General features: G+C 46.1%; 1 protein-coding gene across 14 annotated transcripts in view; it reads left to right on the forward strand.

Moving 5' to 3' along the window:
• The window catches only part of LOC136057820 (UDP-glucuronosyltransferase 1A1-like), a 56,434-nt gene extending 43,769 nt beyond the window's left edge, over positions 1 to 12,665 (forward strand). For 10 of the 14 annotated variants that reach the window (XM_065750767.1, XM_065750770.1, XM_065750765.1 and 7 more), the window contains 4 exons: positions 9,582 to 9,713; positions 9,983 to 10,070; positions 10,511 to 10,730; positions 11,728 to 12,665. In XM_065750767.1, the coding sequence (XP_065606839.1) occupies positions 9,582 to 9,713; positions 9,983 to 10,070; positions 10,511 to 10,730; positions 11,728 to 12,025 (738 nt within the window). In that variant the 3' untranslated portion in view covers positions 12,026 to 12,665. Of the gene's footprint in view, positions 1 to 730; positions 1,607 to 3,433; positions 4,332 to 6,130; positions 7,034 to 9,581; positions 9,714 to 9,982; positions 10,071 to 10,510; positions 10,731 to 11,727 lie in introns of those variants that run through there. The other 4 variants (XM_065750773.1, XM_065750772.1, XM_065750762.1 and 1 more) reach the window with 4 other exon arrangements.
• Positions 12,666 to 16,797: the final 4,132 nt, after the last annotated feature.

Consider the following 16,797-nt stretch of genomic DNA (forward strand, 5'->3'; position numbering starts at 1 on the left):
ATTTTGGATAGGGCTCTGGGAAACGTAATCTAGTGAGTGGGTACCCTGCCTGTGCCAGGGAGTTTGGTACTGGGTGGGCTTTAAAGTCCCTCCCAACCCAACCATTCTATGATTCTGTCTTTCTGTGAGTCTATGATAAGGCATCCAAGCAGATGAGGACAGAGTAAGGCAAAGCGAAGCCCTCTCTCTTTGCTTTAAGGCTGTTCTGAGGCATTGGAAGTATGGATGTTGTGTCCTGCGGACATGCTTCAGTCTTCAACAGCCTCCTCAATCTAGTCAGCATCTTGAATAGCACTTTCACATCTGGTATTGTTGCAGAGGCCTTCAAGAAATGAAGTGTCAGAGGGAGAGGCCAAGCTCTGAGGAGACTGCAGCCACTGCTAGTCACAATGGGCATGTGGACATGACAGAGCTTAGGCACAAGTTTCGTCATAAGCAAGGCTATTAGAAGCACTCCTGCCTCCTTTCTTCCAGGGTCACTCGCTACTCTTCCTCTATAATAGATGGGGAGTGGCTGGTGGGTGAAAAAGCACCATCCACCCATGCAATTGGCTGAACTCTAGTGCATTTTATCTCGTCTTTTTTCAAACTACTGATTAATCATTTACCAGACAGCAATTATATTACTTAAGGATTTAAATCTATATCCTAGTGCAGATTGCTTAAAGAGCACAGGGTTGTTGCTATTGCTTCATTGCTGCCTGGAGTTTTCTTGCTGTGCAGCACTCCCCACACTGCAGCAGGAATGGCCCTGGTACTTCCTTCTCATCCTCGAGTCACAGTGATGCTGCTTGTGCTGCTGTCCGTGCTCAGCTTGGCTGCAGGTGGGAAGCTGCTGGTGGTGTCAGTAGATGGGAGTCCTTGGTTCAGTGCGCTGGAATTTTTAGAAGTTCTAAAGCAGAAAGGACATGAAATAATCGTCGTCGCACCTGAAACCAGTTTAAATGTAAAGCCATCAGCGAAATTTATTGTGAAAACATATGTAGCCTCTTTCAAAAAGGACAAGACGGATGACAGTTTGGATAGATTTTTGAAGGATTCATTTGCAGAAGGATCATTTCTGGAAAGATTTTTTACAGTACGTGAAAGTATGAAAAAGCTCTCTGAATCAAGCTACATAGACTGTGAACAGTTACTGTACAACAAAGAACTGATCAGATATCTTGAGGAGAGTAACTTTGATGCTCTCCTTACTGACCCTGTACTGCCCTGTGGAGCAATACTGGCTGAGTACCTTTCCATCCCTTCCATTTATTTCTTGAGGATAATACCGTGTGGCTTAGATTTTGAGGCCTCTCAGTGTCCCAGTCCCCCTTCTTATGTCCCCAGGGCATTTACAGACCATTCAGATCACATGAACTTCCTCCAGCGTGTGAAGAATGTCATCTTTGACGCCTCAAATCTTTTTCTTTGTGACTTTATTTTGAAACCATATGAAAAACTGGCTTCTGAGTTCCTTCAGCGAGACGTGACCGTGCTAGAGCTCTTTCGTAAGGCTTCCATATGGCTCCTGAGGTATGACTTTGTGTTAGAGTATCCAAGACCATTGATGCCCAACATGATTGCAGTTGGAGGAGTCAACTGCGCTCACAAGCAGCTACCTCAGGTGGGTCGTGTTCTGTTTCTAACACATGTTCTGATGACCTTCTGTGCTTCTGCTACTTTGGACTAGTCAGCTCCATCTTTTCCTTTGACGGTGTGGTCATAAGGGTGGCAGCAAATTGTTTCTGACTTATTTTCTGTTCCTTTAGAAGTAGTCATTCTCCCAGTTGGCTGAGGATAGGCAGTGTGTGTGTGAAGTTTAGGGGAGGGTCCCTTCTTTGTATGCCAATGGAGTTGTGCTCCACATTGAAAGTTTCATCACCTGCATTAGAAAGCAAAGGTATCTGAAGTCAATATAACAGTAGAGTGATTACTCAGTATGTAACAGATTACTTTTCATTGTCTGTTATACAAATAAAATTTGTACAGTGTTGAGTAACACGTTGGTCTCACAAGGATCTCACAGTGAGTGATGGAAGGGTAGTGGAAAGTCTGAGGGGCTGTCAAAGTGTCACAGTCAGATATAGTCGTTCCACTTGGCTGCTGCTGGGAGAGTAGTGTCTGTTATTTATTGAGCAATGCATATCAGGCTTCTGTGCTGTGTACCCTTGCTGCCACCGGAGCACTTCTATCTTTGTCAGTGAAATTGCCTGCTATACAGGAGGGTATTTCCAAAGCCAGAATGAACAGGGATGTCACAGGTGATGGACACTCAAGCTAAGAACCAGTGTCAGTGTTTATAGGCAGACCTCAGACTATTGTTCCTTGGTGATGACCATGTGATATCTGAGATCCCATCAATGTTCTGAGCCTGAAGATGGTATGGTGATGTGTTGGGTCCTGCTGACTGATGTGAGAGCATCCAAAGCATTTTTTTTTTGGGGGGGGGGGGTTATTTTCTTTAAATTTCTTCCTGTGCTACTCTCAGTTGAAGAGAAATTCTTTGCTCTTTTAGAGAAGGTCTGTGGTGGGACTTTATATCCAGTATGCAAAGGGACCACCAGGTTCTGTGGAAAGTAGGACAAGGTGCTCTATCACATGAGTTTTTTACTCCTCAAGAGGCCAGGCACTGGGATGTGATGCCCAGAGAAGCTGTGGTTGCCCCATGCCTGGGGTTGCTGAAGGCCATTTTGGATAGGGCTCTGGGAAACGTAATCTAGTGAGTGGGTACCCTGCCTGTGCCAGGGAGTTTGGTTCTGGGTGGGCTTTAAAGTCCCTCCCAACCCAACCGTTCTATGATTCTGTCTTTCTGTGAGTCTATGATAAGGCATCCAAGCAGATGAGGACTACAGAACAGTAAGCTGAGCCCTCTTTCATTGCTTTGAGGCTGCTCTGAGGCCCTGAACGTACCTCACTGTGCAGATGCTGTGTTGTGCTGACAAACCTGGGATCATGCTTCAGCCTTCGTCTGCCTCCTCAAGGTAGGCAGCATCTTGAACAGCCCTTTCCAGTGCCGGTCTATAGGCCTTCTAGAGATTACTATTTGGAGAGAGATACCAAGCTCAGAGGAAAGAGAGCATCCAGTGCTAGGGATAGTGATGATGTGGGCATAACAGAGCTCATGTGGATGCAAACGTTTGATCCTGAGCAAGTCTATTAGAAGCACCCAGCCTCACAGAGCCACTTCTGCCTCCTTTCTTCCAGGGTCACTTGCTACTCTTCCTGTATTAGAAATAGATGGGGTGTGGCATGGTAGCATAGTGCAAAGGCACAACGTACACATGGACTTGGCTGAACTGCTGAGCTTGTTATGTATCCAGCCTTTTATGAAAGCAGTGGTTAAACATTTACCACAGAGTAATTGTATGACAGAAGGATCAAAACCTATTGCCTAGCTCAGGTTGCTTAAAGAGCACAGGGTTGTTGCTATTGCTTCATTGCTGGCCAGAGATTTCTTGCTGTGCAACACTCCCCACACTGCAGCAGGAATGGCCCTGGTACTTCCTTCTCATCCTCAAGTCACAGTGATGCTGCTTGTGCTGCTGTCCGTGCTCAGCTTGGCTGCCGGTGGGAAGCTGCTGGTGGTGTCAGTAGATGGGAGTCCTTGGTTCAGCGTGCTGAAATTGTTACAAGTTCTAAAGCAGAGAGGACATGAAATAGTCGTGGTTGCACCTGAAGTCACTTTTCGCTTAAAGCCAGCAGAGAATTTTATTGTCAAAACCTATCCAGTTTCTTTCACACAGGAAGAGATGGATGGAAATTTCCATGCATTTTTAAAGGATGAATTTTCAGAAGGATCATTTCTGGAAAGGTTTTTTAGAGCACGTGAAAATCTGAAAAACATCTATCAGTCAGCCTTCATTTCCTGTGAGGAGTTAGTGAGCAACAAAGAACTGATCAGATATCTTAAGGAGAGTAACTTTGATGCTATCTTTACTGACCCTTCACTATTCTGTGGACCAATTCTAGCTGAGTACCTTTCCATCCCTTCCATTTATTTCTTGAGGGGAATACCGTGTGACTTAGATTTTGAGGCCAATCGGTGTCCCAGTCCAACTTCTTATATCCCCAGGATATTTACAGACCTTACGGATCACATGAACTTCCTCCAGCGTGTGAAGAATGTCATCTTTGACGCCTCAAATCTTTTCCTTTGTGACTTTATTTATAAACCTTATGAAAAACTGGCTTCTGAGTTCCTTCAGCGAGACGTGACCATGCTAGATCTCTTTCGTAAGGCTTCCATATGGCTCCTGAGGTATGAATTTGTGTTAGATTATCCAAGACCATTGATGCCCAACATGATTGCAGTTGGAGGAGTCAACTGTGCCCACAAGCAGCTACCTCAGGTGGGTTGTGCTCTGTTTTTAATTCTTGTCTGATGGATTTCTGTGCTTCTGCTACTTTGGTCTAGTCGGCTCCATCTTTTCCTTTGCAAAGTATGCTGAATTGAGTGGCGATAAGTGGCTTCTGACTTATTTTCTGTTCCTTTAGAAGTAGTCATTCTCCCAGTTGGCTGAGGATAGGCAGTGTGTGTGTGAAGTTTAGGGGAGGATCCCTTCTTTGTATGCCAATGGAGTTGTGCTCCACATTGAAAGTTTCATCACCTGCATTAGAAAGCAAAGGTATCTGAGGTCAATATAACAGTAGAGTAGTTACTCAGTATGTAACAGATTACTTTTCATTGTCTGTTATACAAATACAATTTGTGCAGTGTTGAGTAACACGTTGGTCTCACAAGGATCTCACAGTGAGTGATGGAAGGGTAGTGGAAAGTCTGAGGGGCTGTCAAAGTGTCACAGTCAAATATAGTCATTGCACTTGGCTGCTGCTGAGAGAGTAGTGTCTGTTATTTATTGAGCAATGCATATATCAGGCTTCTGTGCTTGCCACCGGAGCACTTCTATCTTTGTCAGTGAAATTGCCTGCTATACAGGAGGGTATTTCCAAAGCCAGAATGAACAGGGATGTCACAGGTCGTGAGCACTCAAGCTAATGAGCAGTGTCAGTGTTTACTGGCAGACCTCGGACTATCGTTCCTTGGTGATGACCATGTGATATCTGAAATCCCATCAGTGTTCTGAGCCTGAAGAAGATAAGGTAGGGTAGTGGATCCTGTTGAATGACATGAGAGCTACCACAGTTGTTTTTTTTCTGTCGGTTTTTGTTCCCCTTGAATTTCTTCCTGTGCTGCTCTCAATTGAAGAGAAATTCTTTGCTCTTTTAGAGAAGGTCTGTGGTGGGACTTTATATCCAGTATGCAAAGGGACCACCAGGTTCTGTGGAAAGTAGGACAAGGTGCTCTATCACCTGATTTCCTTACTCCTCAAGAGGCCAGGCACTGGGATGTGATGCCCAGAGAAGCCGTGGTTGCCCCATGCCTGGGGTTGCTGAAGGCCATTTTGGATAGGGCTCTGGGAAACGTAATCTAGTGAGTGGGTACCCTGCCTGTGCCAGGGAGTTTGGTACTGGGTGGGCTTTGAAGTCCTTCCCAACCCTATGATTCTATGGTTCCTATGGTTCTATGATTCTGTCTTTCTGGAAGCCTATAATAGGGCATCCATGCAGATAAGGGCAGAGTAGGGCAAAGCTAAGCCCTCTCTCTGCTTTGAGCCTGTTCTGAAGCACTGGAATTTCCTCATTATGTGGATGATGTTTCCTGCAGACTTCACTTTTTGTGTGCCTCCTCAATCTAGTCAGCATCTTGGACAGCCCTTTCACATCTTGTTTTGGTCCACAGGCCTTCCAGGGATGACTATTCAGAGAGAGGTACCATGCCCAGAGGAAAGAGAGCAGCTGCTTACTAGGCATAGTTGTGATGTGGGGATGACAGACCTCATGCGAATGTCAAAAGTTTTCCTTGTGAGCAAAGCTGTTAGAAGCACAGAGCCAATCCTGCCTCCTTTCCTTCCAGGATCACACATCACTCTTCCTCTATAAGAGACAGATGGGGCGTAGCTGGTGGGTGCAAAGGCACTGTCCACGCATGGACTATGCTGAACTCTGGTGTGTGTTATCCATCATTTTATCAAACCAGTGATTAAACATTTACCAGACAGCAATTACATTACAGAAGGATCAAGACCTATGGCCTAGTGCAGATTGCTTAAAGAACACAGGGCTGTTTGCTATTGCTTCAGTGCTGCCTGGAGTTTTCTTGCTGTGCAGCACTTCCCACATTTCAGCAGGAATGGCCCTGGTACTTCCTTCTCATCCTCGAATCACAGTGACACTGCTTGTGCTGCTGTCCGTGCTCAGCTTGGCTGCAGGTGGGAAGCTGCTAGTGGTGTCAGTAGATGGGAGTCCTTGGTTCAGCACACAGGAATTGTTAGGACTTCTGAGGAGGAAAGGACATGAAATAGTCGTCGTCGCACCTGAAGTCACTTTACACCTAAAGCCATCAGAGAATTTTGTCATGAAAACCTATCCAGTCCCTTTCACACAGGACGAGATGGATGAAAATTTCCATGCATTTTTTAAGGATGCATTTGAAGAAGGATCATTTCTGGAAAGATTTTTTATATTACAAGAAAAGTTAAAACTTCTCACCGAGTCAACCTTCATAACATGTGAACGGTTACTAAACAACAAAGAGATTATCAGATATCTTGAGGAGAGCAACTTTGATGCTCTCTTTACGGACCCTGTGTTTCCTTGTGGAGCAATACTGGCTGAGCACCTTTCCATCCCTTCTGTGTATTTTGCAAGGGGAATGCCATGTGGCTTAGATTCTGAGGCCACTCAGTGTCCCAGTCCCCCTTCTTATATCCCCAGGGCATTCACAGGCCATTCAGATCACATGAACTTCCTCCAGCGTGCGAAGAATGTCCTTTTTGATGCCCCAAATCTTTTTCTCTGCAATTTTTTTTTCCAACCATATGAAAAATTGGCTCGTGAGTTCCTTCAGCGAGATGTGACTGTGTTAGAGCTCTTACGTAAGGCTTCCATATGGCTTTTGAGGTATGAATTTGTGTTAGATTATCCAAGACCATTGATGCCCAACATGATTACACTTGGAGGAATAAACTGTGCCCACAAGCAGCTATCTCAGGTGGGTCATGCTCAGTTTTTCATTCTTGTTCTGGTAGACTTCTGTGCTTCTAAGTCTGTAGTTTTGTATACCTGATAGACATTAAGTTCCTGTTGAGGATGAGCTAGGCAACTATTTGTGGAAAAGAATGCTCTGCTACTCTTTCACTAAAAGGTATAGGTGGGGTGCAGCTGGTGGGTGCAACGGCATTATCCAGCCATGGACTTGGCCGAACTGTAGTGCGTGTTATTCAGCCTCTTATCCAACCAGTGGTTAATCATTTACCATACGAGTTACCCTTTTTTTTCCGCCCTTACTTTCGTGTGTCTGCAATGTTCGTTTTCACCGTTAGATGGCGCTCCTATCAGCAGCAAAGCACAGCAGGCAAAATGATCGCGGAAGTGGCTAGGAAAAGCACTTTGCACCTCTTGATCTCTCATTCAACGAGGAGGAAATTGCTTTCTGAAAGACCTGCGAGATTACCAAACAAGTGTGCATGAAAAAGCTGGGCTTTCCCTTTCATTTCTCAGCATCTTACAGATGCCTCTTTCATGTAATTTCATTTCTTATATCTGTTGACAAGACTTCTGCAGACCAAATAATTCTCATTCTCTTCCCTTGAGCAGACAAGCATTTCCGCAGGTAGTTTGGAGACTGTAACAGACACGAATAAAATCCCTCCTTCTCCAGTGTAGCAGTGAAAGGTCTGCTTGTTTTGAATGATATTCTTTGTCCCAGATCTGGACTGCAAGCCAATTCAGTTTAAACAATGCCAAATGTCTTAAATATGGGATATCCTGCTCCACTAAGGAAACCTCTCACAGCTTCTCTTATTTTTGATCAATTTGCCAGGTGCAGGGTGCATTTCTCAAAGCACGGCTGTCAAAAGTTTTCTCAAGACTGTGACATAAAGTTGGACTTTGGCACACAAGAACTTTTGAAGAAGATAGTCAAACCCATGTGATTGATCCCCCAGAAAACAAATGGGGCTTAGTATGCCCTGGGACAGCTGTATCTGTGCTGCTGCAATAGGAGCTAAGGAAAGGAAGTCAACCGTCCACCAAAGAATTGCATGCCCAGCACCTTTGAAACCTGAGGAGGATTTTGCAGTTCCCAGATGCCCATAAGTATATACAAAATGGAGCCCTGATTTCTCCACTAGCTATCTGCAATGACTTAATGAAGAATTTGTCTTCAGAGAGATCTTTTGTGAGAGAGACAAATTCGTCCCACTTTTCACCTTATTTGCCTTCAGAAGAGATTCAGGTCTGCTGTTCACATACCACCTATCAGCAGGCTTTCAGAAAGTCCTTGGATTCAGCCTAAAGTAAAGGGTGGTGGGCTACAGCACTCTGGTCAGCCTCAGGAATACTCAGCAGAGCAAAAACCAAGGGAGTCAGTCTCTGTTATCCCCTCAGGCCTTGGGGTTTACATTTCAATTGCCAGACTTAGTTTATTTTATTCCACGTGTTTAACTCCGACGTACACAGCAATTCCCTCCAGTTTTGTCTCTCCTTCCTTGGCTTTACCAGATATTTTTCTAAGGCACTGTGTTTTCACTTCAGCCTTTGGCTGTTTCTACATAAGAATGCTTTTGTTCTTAAATTCCAGAGGCAGACCTTCTAATTCTTCATTAAAATCAAAGAAACAAAACAATAAGGTAGCTGTTCAGTAGCATCCTAGTCAAAATGGATAAAATCTTCCAGGTATTAGAAGTTAAAGCTATCCTCTTCCAGAACACTTCAAAATCTTATGTCTCTCTTGCAGCTGTATGGTCTGAAAAGAGCATCATCTGTAAATCAAGCTCATTGGAAATTCCATAAATGTGAAAACAAAACACAGCGTATTCACTTAGGGATTGGTTGGCAGGAAAATTACGATGATTAATTGATCTACTTAACTGGTACATTATCTTTTTTATTGCACAGAAACTGATGTCTTTGAGCTGCACAAATGTTTTAAAATCTTTTTTTTTTTTTTCTGGTATCCATTCTGAATCTTCTGCAAACATTCACACTCCTACATACCTTTATTCAACCATCTGTGTCTTTTTTTTTTTTTTCCCCACAGGACTTATTTTGTGTATTAAAGTTTTTCCTGGTGTACGGTTAACAGAAAATAGTATTGTAGCTGAGATATTTTACAGAATGCATAATTAGAAAGATTATTGTGATGGAAAAGAGACAATTGAAATAAAAGAAAATGCTTACCCCTGTCCTAGGCTTACAGTAAGAAACTCCAAAGGAGCAATCTCCAATAAAACATCCTTCCCCAGTGGTGGTCAGCCCTTAAATGGGGGTCTAGGAGGGGTGGAGCCAGATTCCACCCCTTCAGGTCACACAGGTGCACTGCCTTCACCTGTGCTCCTATGGCTGTCTCAGTGCTCGCCTCAGGTGATCAGTCAGTGGTTCAGGCCGTGATTCAACAGTTCCTGTATACCTGGCTATAGTTTTAGCTGTGTTAACCATTTTCTCTGTTGCATTTCTAGATACCATCATGGAAATGTGACAGAAATTACCACATGTGACGTAGTAGGGATTCTGACTGAGGCTGTGCTTTATGTTGGCAGGAATTCGAAGCCATTGTAAATGCTTCTGGAGAACATGGCATTGTTGTCTTCTCACTGGGCTCCATGGTCTCTGAGATCCCCATGAAGAAAGCCATGGAAATTGCAGACGCCTTGGGATCAGTCCCTCAAACGGTACAGTATCTCTTTTCTCCTTCCAGTGCAGTAATTCAGCGCTGTGTTGAGGTATAGCACGTTATCTTTGGCTTTCAGGTTGCTCAGCTTGCCCTTCTTTCTCCTGCTTCCCAATGCAGGAAGAAAACATCATTGCTGTCATCCTGCAGTGCTGTTGGCAAAAGAAGTTTTTGTGCATCACAGATGTTTTGGGCCGTGCTTTTCAAACCAGCTGAGGAGCAAAAACTGTGGTTGCTGAGAACTGATACCGTGTTTATTTCCCTTTAAAGGTTCTGTGGCGATACACAGGAGAGGCACCCCCCAACCTGCCAAAGAACGTGAAGCTTGTCAAGTGGCTGCCACAGAATGATCTCCTAGGTAGGTCTGAGATGCCTAGGATGATGCCATCTTGTCTCTTTTGTTTCCATTACCATATAACCATTAGTTAAACAATATGGCTTTGCTGTGAAAGACTTGCAAAACAAGCAAACAGAAGACGTGATGAAAAAGAAAGCAACGACTTTGCTTTCTAAACTTGGCTTCTCTGGGTTGTGACTTTATCCTAACATCTGAGGAGCTGTGGAGGATCACACAGGGCTTTTCAGAGATTGTCCAAACCAAGATGGAGCTCTGCAATCCAGATATGTCCAAATATGTTTTCATAACATCCTGTTCTCTGCTGCATTAAGTTTGCCCATAAGTAACAACACATGTGGCAGTCCAAAGTTCTTGATGCACACCTATCAATGGCATTTTTTGGGTAGATTTTTCCTAGGCATGTGTTACCATGACATAATGAATCTCTCTTTCTTCCACAGCTCACCCCAAGACTCGTGCCTTTATTACCCATGGAGGCTCGCATGGTGTTTATGAGGGCATATGCAATGCAGTGCCAATGGTGATAATGCCTTTATTTGGAGACCAGATGGACAATGCAAAAAGAGTAGAGTCTCGAGGAGCAGGATTGACACTGAATATACTAGAAATGACTTCAAAAGACATATCCGATGCCTTGAAAGCAGTTATTAATGATAAAAAGTCAGTAATAGATATGCATCCTGTTTCTTTCTACTTCTGTGTAATACCAGCATGCTTGCTTCCAGTTTAACTCAAAACTAATCTGTTCTTATATCCCTTTTTATATCAGCTCCATTGCTGAGGGGCTATTTCTTGCCCTGGATTAACCTTGTCCCACCCCTGTACCAGCACTTCTCGCTATCTGAGATTGCAATCATTAGGTGATGAGAACTGCCTGATCTGAGAGGATGCAGGTGTCAGAATAGATGGGGTACCAGTGTAATGGAAGAAACAAAGCTGACAGAAGATATCAAGACGACAAAAGATGACAAGAGATTTTGCTGACAGCTCAAACTAAGCTTTTCTGCTTCATTTTCTGATACCTTTTCTCCTTTGTTTAGCATCGAAAACAGCACTTTTCAGGGCTCATAACTTTGCTGTTTCACTTCTCTCATGGTGGAGGCAGCCGGAAAAGTATGGAGGAGCCCCTGCTGGGCCACTGCATCCTTCCAAAGAAAGGGAGGCACTGCATCATGTGCAGAGAAGGGCAGTGAAGCTGTGATGGTCTGGAGCACAAGTCTTAGAGGGAGCAGCTGAAGGAGCTGGGGTTGTTCAGTGTGGAGAAGGGGAGGCTCAAGGGAGAACTTATGGCCCTCTACAGCTCCCTGAAAGGAGGCCGTGGCAAAGTGGGGGCCGGACTCTGCTCCCAGGTAACAGTGATAGGGTGAGAGGGAATGGCCTTGAGTTGCACCAGGGGAGGTTCAGGTTGGATATTAGGAAATACTGCTTCTCAGGAGGAGTGGTGGTGCACTGGCACAGGTCACCATAGAGGTGGTGGGGTTGCCATCCCCGGGGGTGTTAAAGGACCGTGGAGATGTGGCACTGAGGGGTCAGTGGGCACGGTGGGGATGGGCTGCTGATATTCTCCAGCCTTAATGATCCTGTGATCCTTCTTTCTCTGGGGGATGAGTCTCAGCAGCACAAGTCACTGAACACAGCCAACGCCTTGTCTTGGCAGGTACAAAGAGAACATCCAGCGTCTCTCAGACCTCCACCTTGACAGGCCCATCCACCCTCTGGACCTGGCCGTGCACTGGGTGGAGTTTGTCATGAGACACAAAGGGGCCCCGCACCTGCGCCCTGCTGCCCACGACCTCAACTGGATCCAGTATCACTCCCTGGATGTCATCGCCTTCCTCCTGGCCGTGGTGCTCCTCTTCCTCTTCATTTCTCTGAAGTGCTGCATGTTCTGCTGCCGCAGGTGCTGCTTTAAGAAGGGAAGAAAAAGCAAGTCAGGGAAATCAAAGACCCACTAGCAGATGAAACTACTGATGGGAAGCAAGGCCTCTGCTCCAGACCTCAAGGATCAGAGGCCACCTTAAATTTCATTAAAATAATTACTAGCTTTCAATCAAGAAATAATATAATTATTTTAGACTAACACTAAGTGTTGTTTCATTGATATTTTCATCTTTAATTAAGAATTAGTTGTGAAAATACTTTGTGTAGTAGTGCTTCAGTCACTTGGGAAGATAGCAGTGTGAAGTCCAAGGTGCCTGGCTGCCACTTCTTGATGTACAGAGGACTCGAGGTCACATTTTTATTTTTTTTTTAACCTCTCTGTGCAATGGAGAAATATGAGATTTCGTACAACTTTGCTCTGAGGGCTCTGTGAGGACTGTTTGCTCTATCACGTAAGATGTCAGATTCATCAAGCACTTTGAAATCTTTGTACAGCTGTTTTTATAGAAGAGGCAAATGTTATAATCCAACGTTGCATGTCACCTAAGCTGAGCTAGCTGCACATCTGTAGGCTTTGTGTCTGTTTTCAATACCCTGAGCTCAATCCAGACTTCAGCATGGAAGTGCTTGTAAAGCCACTGGTGTTTCACCAAGTTCCCCATCGGGCAGAGTTCTGCCACTTGGGTGATGTGATCTTTGGAAGCAGTTTAAAAACAACAACAGCAACAAAAACAACAAACAACTATCTGATTTATTCTCTGTAAATGACGTTAAGGTAAAGACCCAGCCCCCCAGTCCTATAAATAAATTCCCATTACTGTAATGCCTCTTGTGTTTTCCTACTTGAGGGAGATGGGGACACTCGTCGCGTGTGGAGAGAGCTGGAGGGAGGAACGATTCAGTGTGTGGTGCACTCAGTGAAGGCCACCAGAGTTGTGCTGGGGATAGCCTGCCATCTTAGGGGCAGCCCACCATCGTGGGTCCAAAGGATGGTGGGGTGGCTGCCCTCTCTCATCAATCAGAGGAGCACTATGTCCCATGAGCAGAAAAGTGCGCAGCGGTGCCGAAGATGGACGGTCTATGACCAACCCAGCTTCGTGGGGGTTGGACTCGACGCCCTATAGAGATCCCTTCCAAGCCCTGCAATTCTACGACTCTTCTGGCCAACAAAAGCTCCTTCCAACCCCTACGATTTTGTGATTCTCAGTGCTATCATGCCGTCGCTCAAGGCGTCTTTCCCTCGGGGCAGTGCAGCACCGCGGTGTTCCAGCAGAGGGCATCACCCAAACAATCGGGGCTGGCAGATCCTTCCCCTAAATGCCCCCAGTCCAGGCTGTTTGGGGTCACAGTCTGCTTTCTGGGGCAGATCAAAGCACGCTGTGTCTGTCACCCGGGAGCCCCCCCAGTGGGGACCCAACCGTGTCCCCAGGACTCACTTCAGCCAGGCGAGACCTCGCGAAGCGGTGGCTGCAGGCTTAATTAACGTTCAGCAGGGGGTAGTCAAAGCGAGGAAGAAACCCAAGGTTAATTATCCCCTGGAGGCTGCTGATGATACGATGGCACTGCCTTGTGAGCCTTGGCTGCAAACGGTTGGTCTAAGATGACTTCATCAGCCATGGCAGGGAGAAGGAAGGGGAATTCAAACCCATGTGATGGTCTGTCCACAGAGATTAGTTCTCTTTGGGTCTGGTCCCCTTGCACGTGGCCTTAGGGAAAACACAATAAAAGAGACCACAAGTTCCATTTATTGCTGGAAGTTCCTGATTTCAGCCCAAGGAAGTGCCACAAGGTGTGCGTGGTGATGCCACAGATGTGTGTTGGGAGCTGTGTCTCCAGGAGCAATGAAGCCACCCAAGCTCACGTTCTATGAGGGCTCAGGCCTGATGAAGCCAACTTGGGTTATGAAGGCAAAGAGGTTATAAGAGTCATAGATTCACTAAGGTTGGAAGAGACCTCTAAGATCACGCAGTCCAATCATCAACCCACCACCACCGTGCTCACTAACCATGTCCCCAAAACCCAAAGATCCAGAGGACCCAAACCCTAAAGATTCCCAAGCTGGCTTGGAAGCTGCCAAAGCTAAGCACCAAGGACAGAAGTCCAGGTTGTGCCCAGCAGTGAGGCCTTCACCGAATTTGTTTTGCTGGACCTCCTGCCTCGATCTGGCTCAACCCAGGCTCCACTTGTTGAGTTGGGATCTGTCTGTCAGAAGAGGGCAAACCCAGGGTGTAGCACAGGGAATTATGGCTTTCTGGTGCCAAAAGAAACCCCCCAGCAAGGCAAATACCAAGGAGCTGTGCTTTAACACATCTCTCTAAGCAGTCTTGACCACCTCCTCATATTGCAAGGTCTGGGTGTCCTGATGGCCAGTAATCCACAGCCAGCATTCAGCTGGGAGCTAAGAAGGAAGCAGAACAATTGATTTTCAGCAGGGATTTCTAGGGATAAAAACAGATGCCCAGAGACCTCCTGGTCTTTCATCACGGTCTCTCGTTTTCATTGCAGACTGCTCTGGGCATCCAGATGCTGAGAGACGGGGAGGACAAAGCAAGAATCACTGATACTGCAGATTTCTGTCCAGACATTGATAACCCAGGGGTGACCTCCCTCCCTCCCTCCCCCTTCTGACAAATCTCTTTCAGCCATTCAGTGGCGAGCTGAGCTGATGCAAGATATCCTCCCATTTTGATGGCTTAAAACGGTGCAAATACATTGCCAAGGGGATTGTGCTGAAGGAGGTCACTCCCTTCATCGGACACAGGAAAAAAAAAAAGACCAATCATTTATTAGAGGGAGTCAGCCGTCAGAGAAGCAGCAAATGGAGAACTGCTCAAATTAGATAGGTCCAGGCTGCTTAAGAATGGTCATTCATAACCAGGATCCCTAGCAGCCCTGGCCCAGCAAGCCGTCCGTGCCACCCTGTGCTGCATCACAGGATTAAATCAAACCAACGTGTCTTTTTTTTCACCCTTGGCAAGCTGAAGCCACAGCCGGAGTCTGAATAACTCACTTTCATGGCTCAAAATCTGCATTCAGTTCATACTGAGACCATCAGTTGTGAGCTGTAAGCCCAAGGCCGCACGGTCTGGACTGATAGAAGCCTCCTGGGTGCAGGCTTCTAGCATTACTCATCTGGAAATTCTCTCCCAGTATCTTTTAATAGTGTTCTCTCACTCTGGGGAAAGCAAAGCCTGTTTTTCTGCAGCTTACCCACCTCTCCCGCTGCTGGAAGGTAACAACTCCCTTTGCTGACTGCCCACCACCTTAACCCCATCCGCCAGTAGATGAAATCCACTTGGTAGCACTGGAATAGTAACAGCTTTAATAGGAATATTTTTCTCAAAAAAAAATTATTATTATTATTATTATTATTTTAAAAAGGAACACTAAATGTAAGTACAATAACCAGTTACTGCACAACCTGTGGTAATAACGCAAAGCCCAGATGCAGTTCCAGATGGGCTCGACGTACAGAGAGCAGAAGGCATCCAAAGGACGTAGCCCAGTCCCAGCACGTGAGGAGAGCTGGGATTTCCAACCGAGGGAGGGACAAAGCAACACAGTGGTCACCCCACAGGCCCCGAAATGTGCTGGCTTACGGCACTCAGGGAGCTGAGCATGGCAAGCTTGGGGCTGCAGCTGAAATGTTAAGCTGGGTATAGAGTACCTGAGGTAGTTAGAAACAACCAAGGGGAAGGGGGAGGGAAGATAAAAAATAACAAATGCTGAAATTCTTTAGGGACGTCCCCATCTTGGAGGCACCAGAGAGGAAAACTGCCCTTTGGGGCTGCCCTTTCCCTGCTCTGAACAGCCATGCTGGCACAGGCTGCATCTCTCTTGCAGGAGCTGTTCCTTATTGCATTGGAGATTTATTATTATTTTTTTTTGGCTTGCTGTGAGGAAAACGTGCTCTTAACAGTGCCCTGCTGCTGTGAAGAGAAAGCAAATGCATCATGGGCTCAGGTGCCAGCAGACCCTATATCTGTGCTACATTGTGTTGCATAGGAAACTCCTGAAAGCCCCTGAGGAGAAATTAAGGTGCTAATTATTTCTGCTGGGGGGTCCTATGAGTTGGGGGGACTGCCTATGGGGACTTGGGACGAGGACGTAGGAGCAGTGAAGCTGTGGGAGGACGTTCCCTCCTGAGGCTGCCAGCACCATCAGATGCCCACGCATCACCAGGACCTGCAAACCCAGAGCCCCACGTCTGTTTCTTCCAGGGAGCTGATGTCAGCTCCTAGGAGAAGAGATCAAGTCTGGTGCCAGCACCTCCTGCCCCCATGGCTGCCAAGAGCCCATCCTGTCGGCCACAGCAGCTGCTCTCGTGTGCTTCTACTGAGTTTTCCAAAGACGCCTTCCCTGCTCTTTCTGTTCCTCTGGTTTCAACCTGAAGGAAAATCCCCCTCAGCAATTCCCCTTCCCTCGGCAGCAGCGTTTTGCTTTGCACTTTGAATAACGTTTCTGCGCAATAATATTCCCCTCCTGTGTCAAATATTTCAAAGCTGAGGAGCAGAAGGAAAAGGGGAGGCAATCCAGAAGAGACAGCTATAAAACAGGAGGGGAAAGAACGGGCACTTGGTACCCCCAGTATTCAGCTCAGTGGCACCAGTGTCACTACAAAAGATATTTACAAGGTCAGCTGGAGTTTGGGAGCCTTGAACAGCCCCATTCAAAGCCTTCAGAAATCAATGGCAATGAGCACTGGGGCGTCAGGTATCTCTGAAACATCTCCACTGAGCTCTGGAATGGATCACCATTTAGGAGGAACGCTTCCTCTTTTTGTGTTTATGAAAGTGATAAAATACAGACAGCAACAATTCTCTTTTCTGGCCCCTTCCTCAGAGGT

This window comes from Cyrtonyx montezumae, unplaced genomic scaffold (genome assembly GCF_038088225.1).
Source record: "Cyrtonyx montezumae isolate F1298 unplaced genomic scaffold, pur_monq_1.0 scaffold_7, whole genome shotgun sequence".
In the NCBI taxonomy this organism is placed as follows: Eukaryota; Metazoa; Chordata; class Aves; order Galliformes; family Odontophoridae; genus Cyrtonyx; species Cyrtonyx montezumae.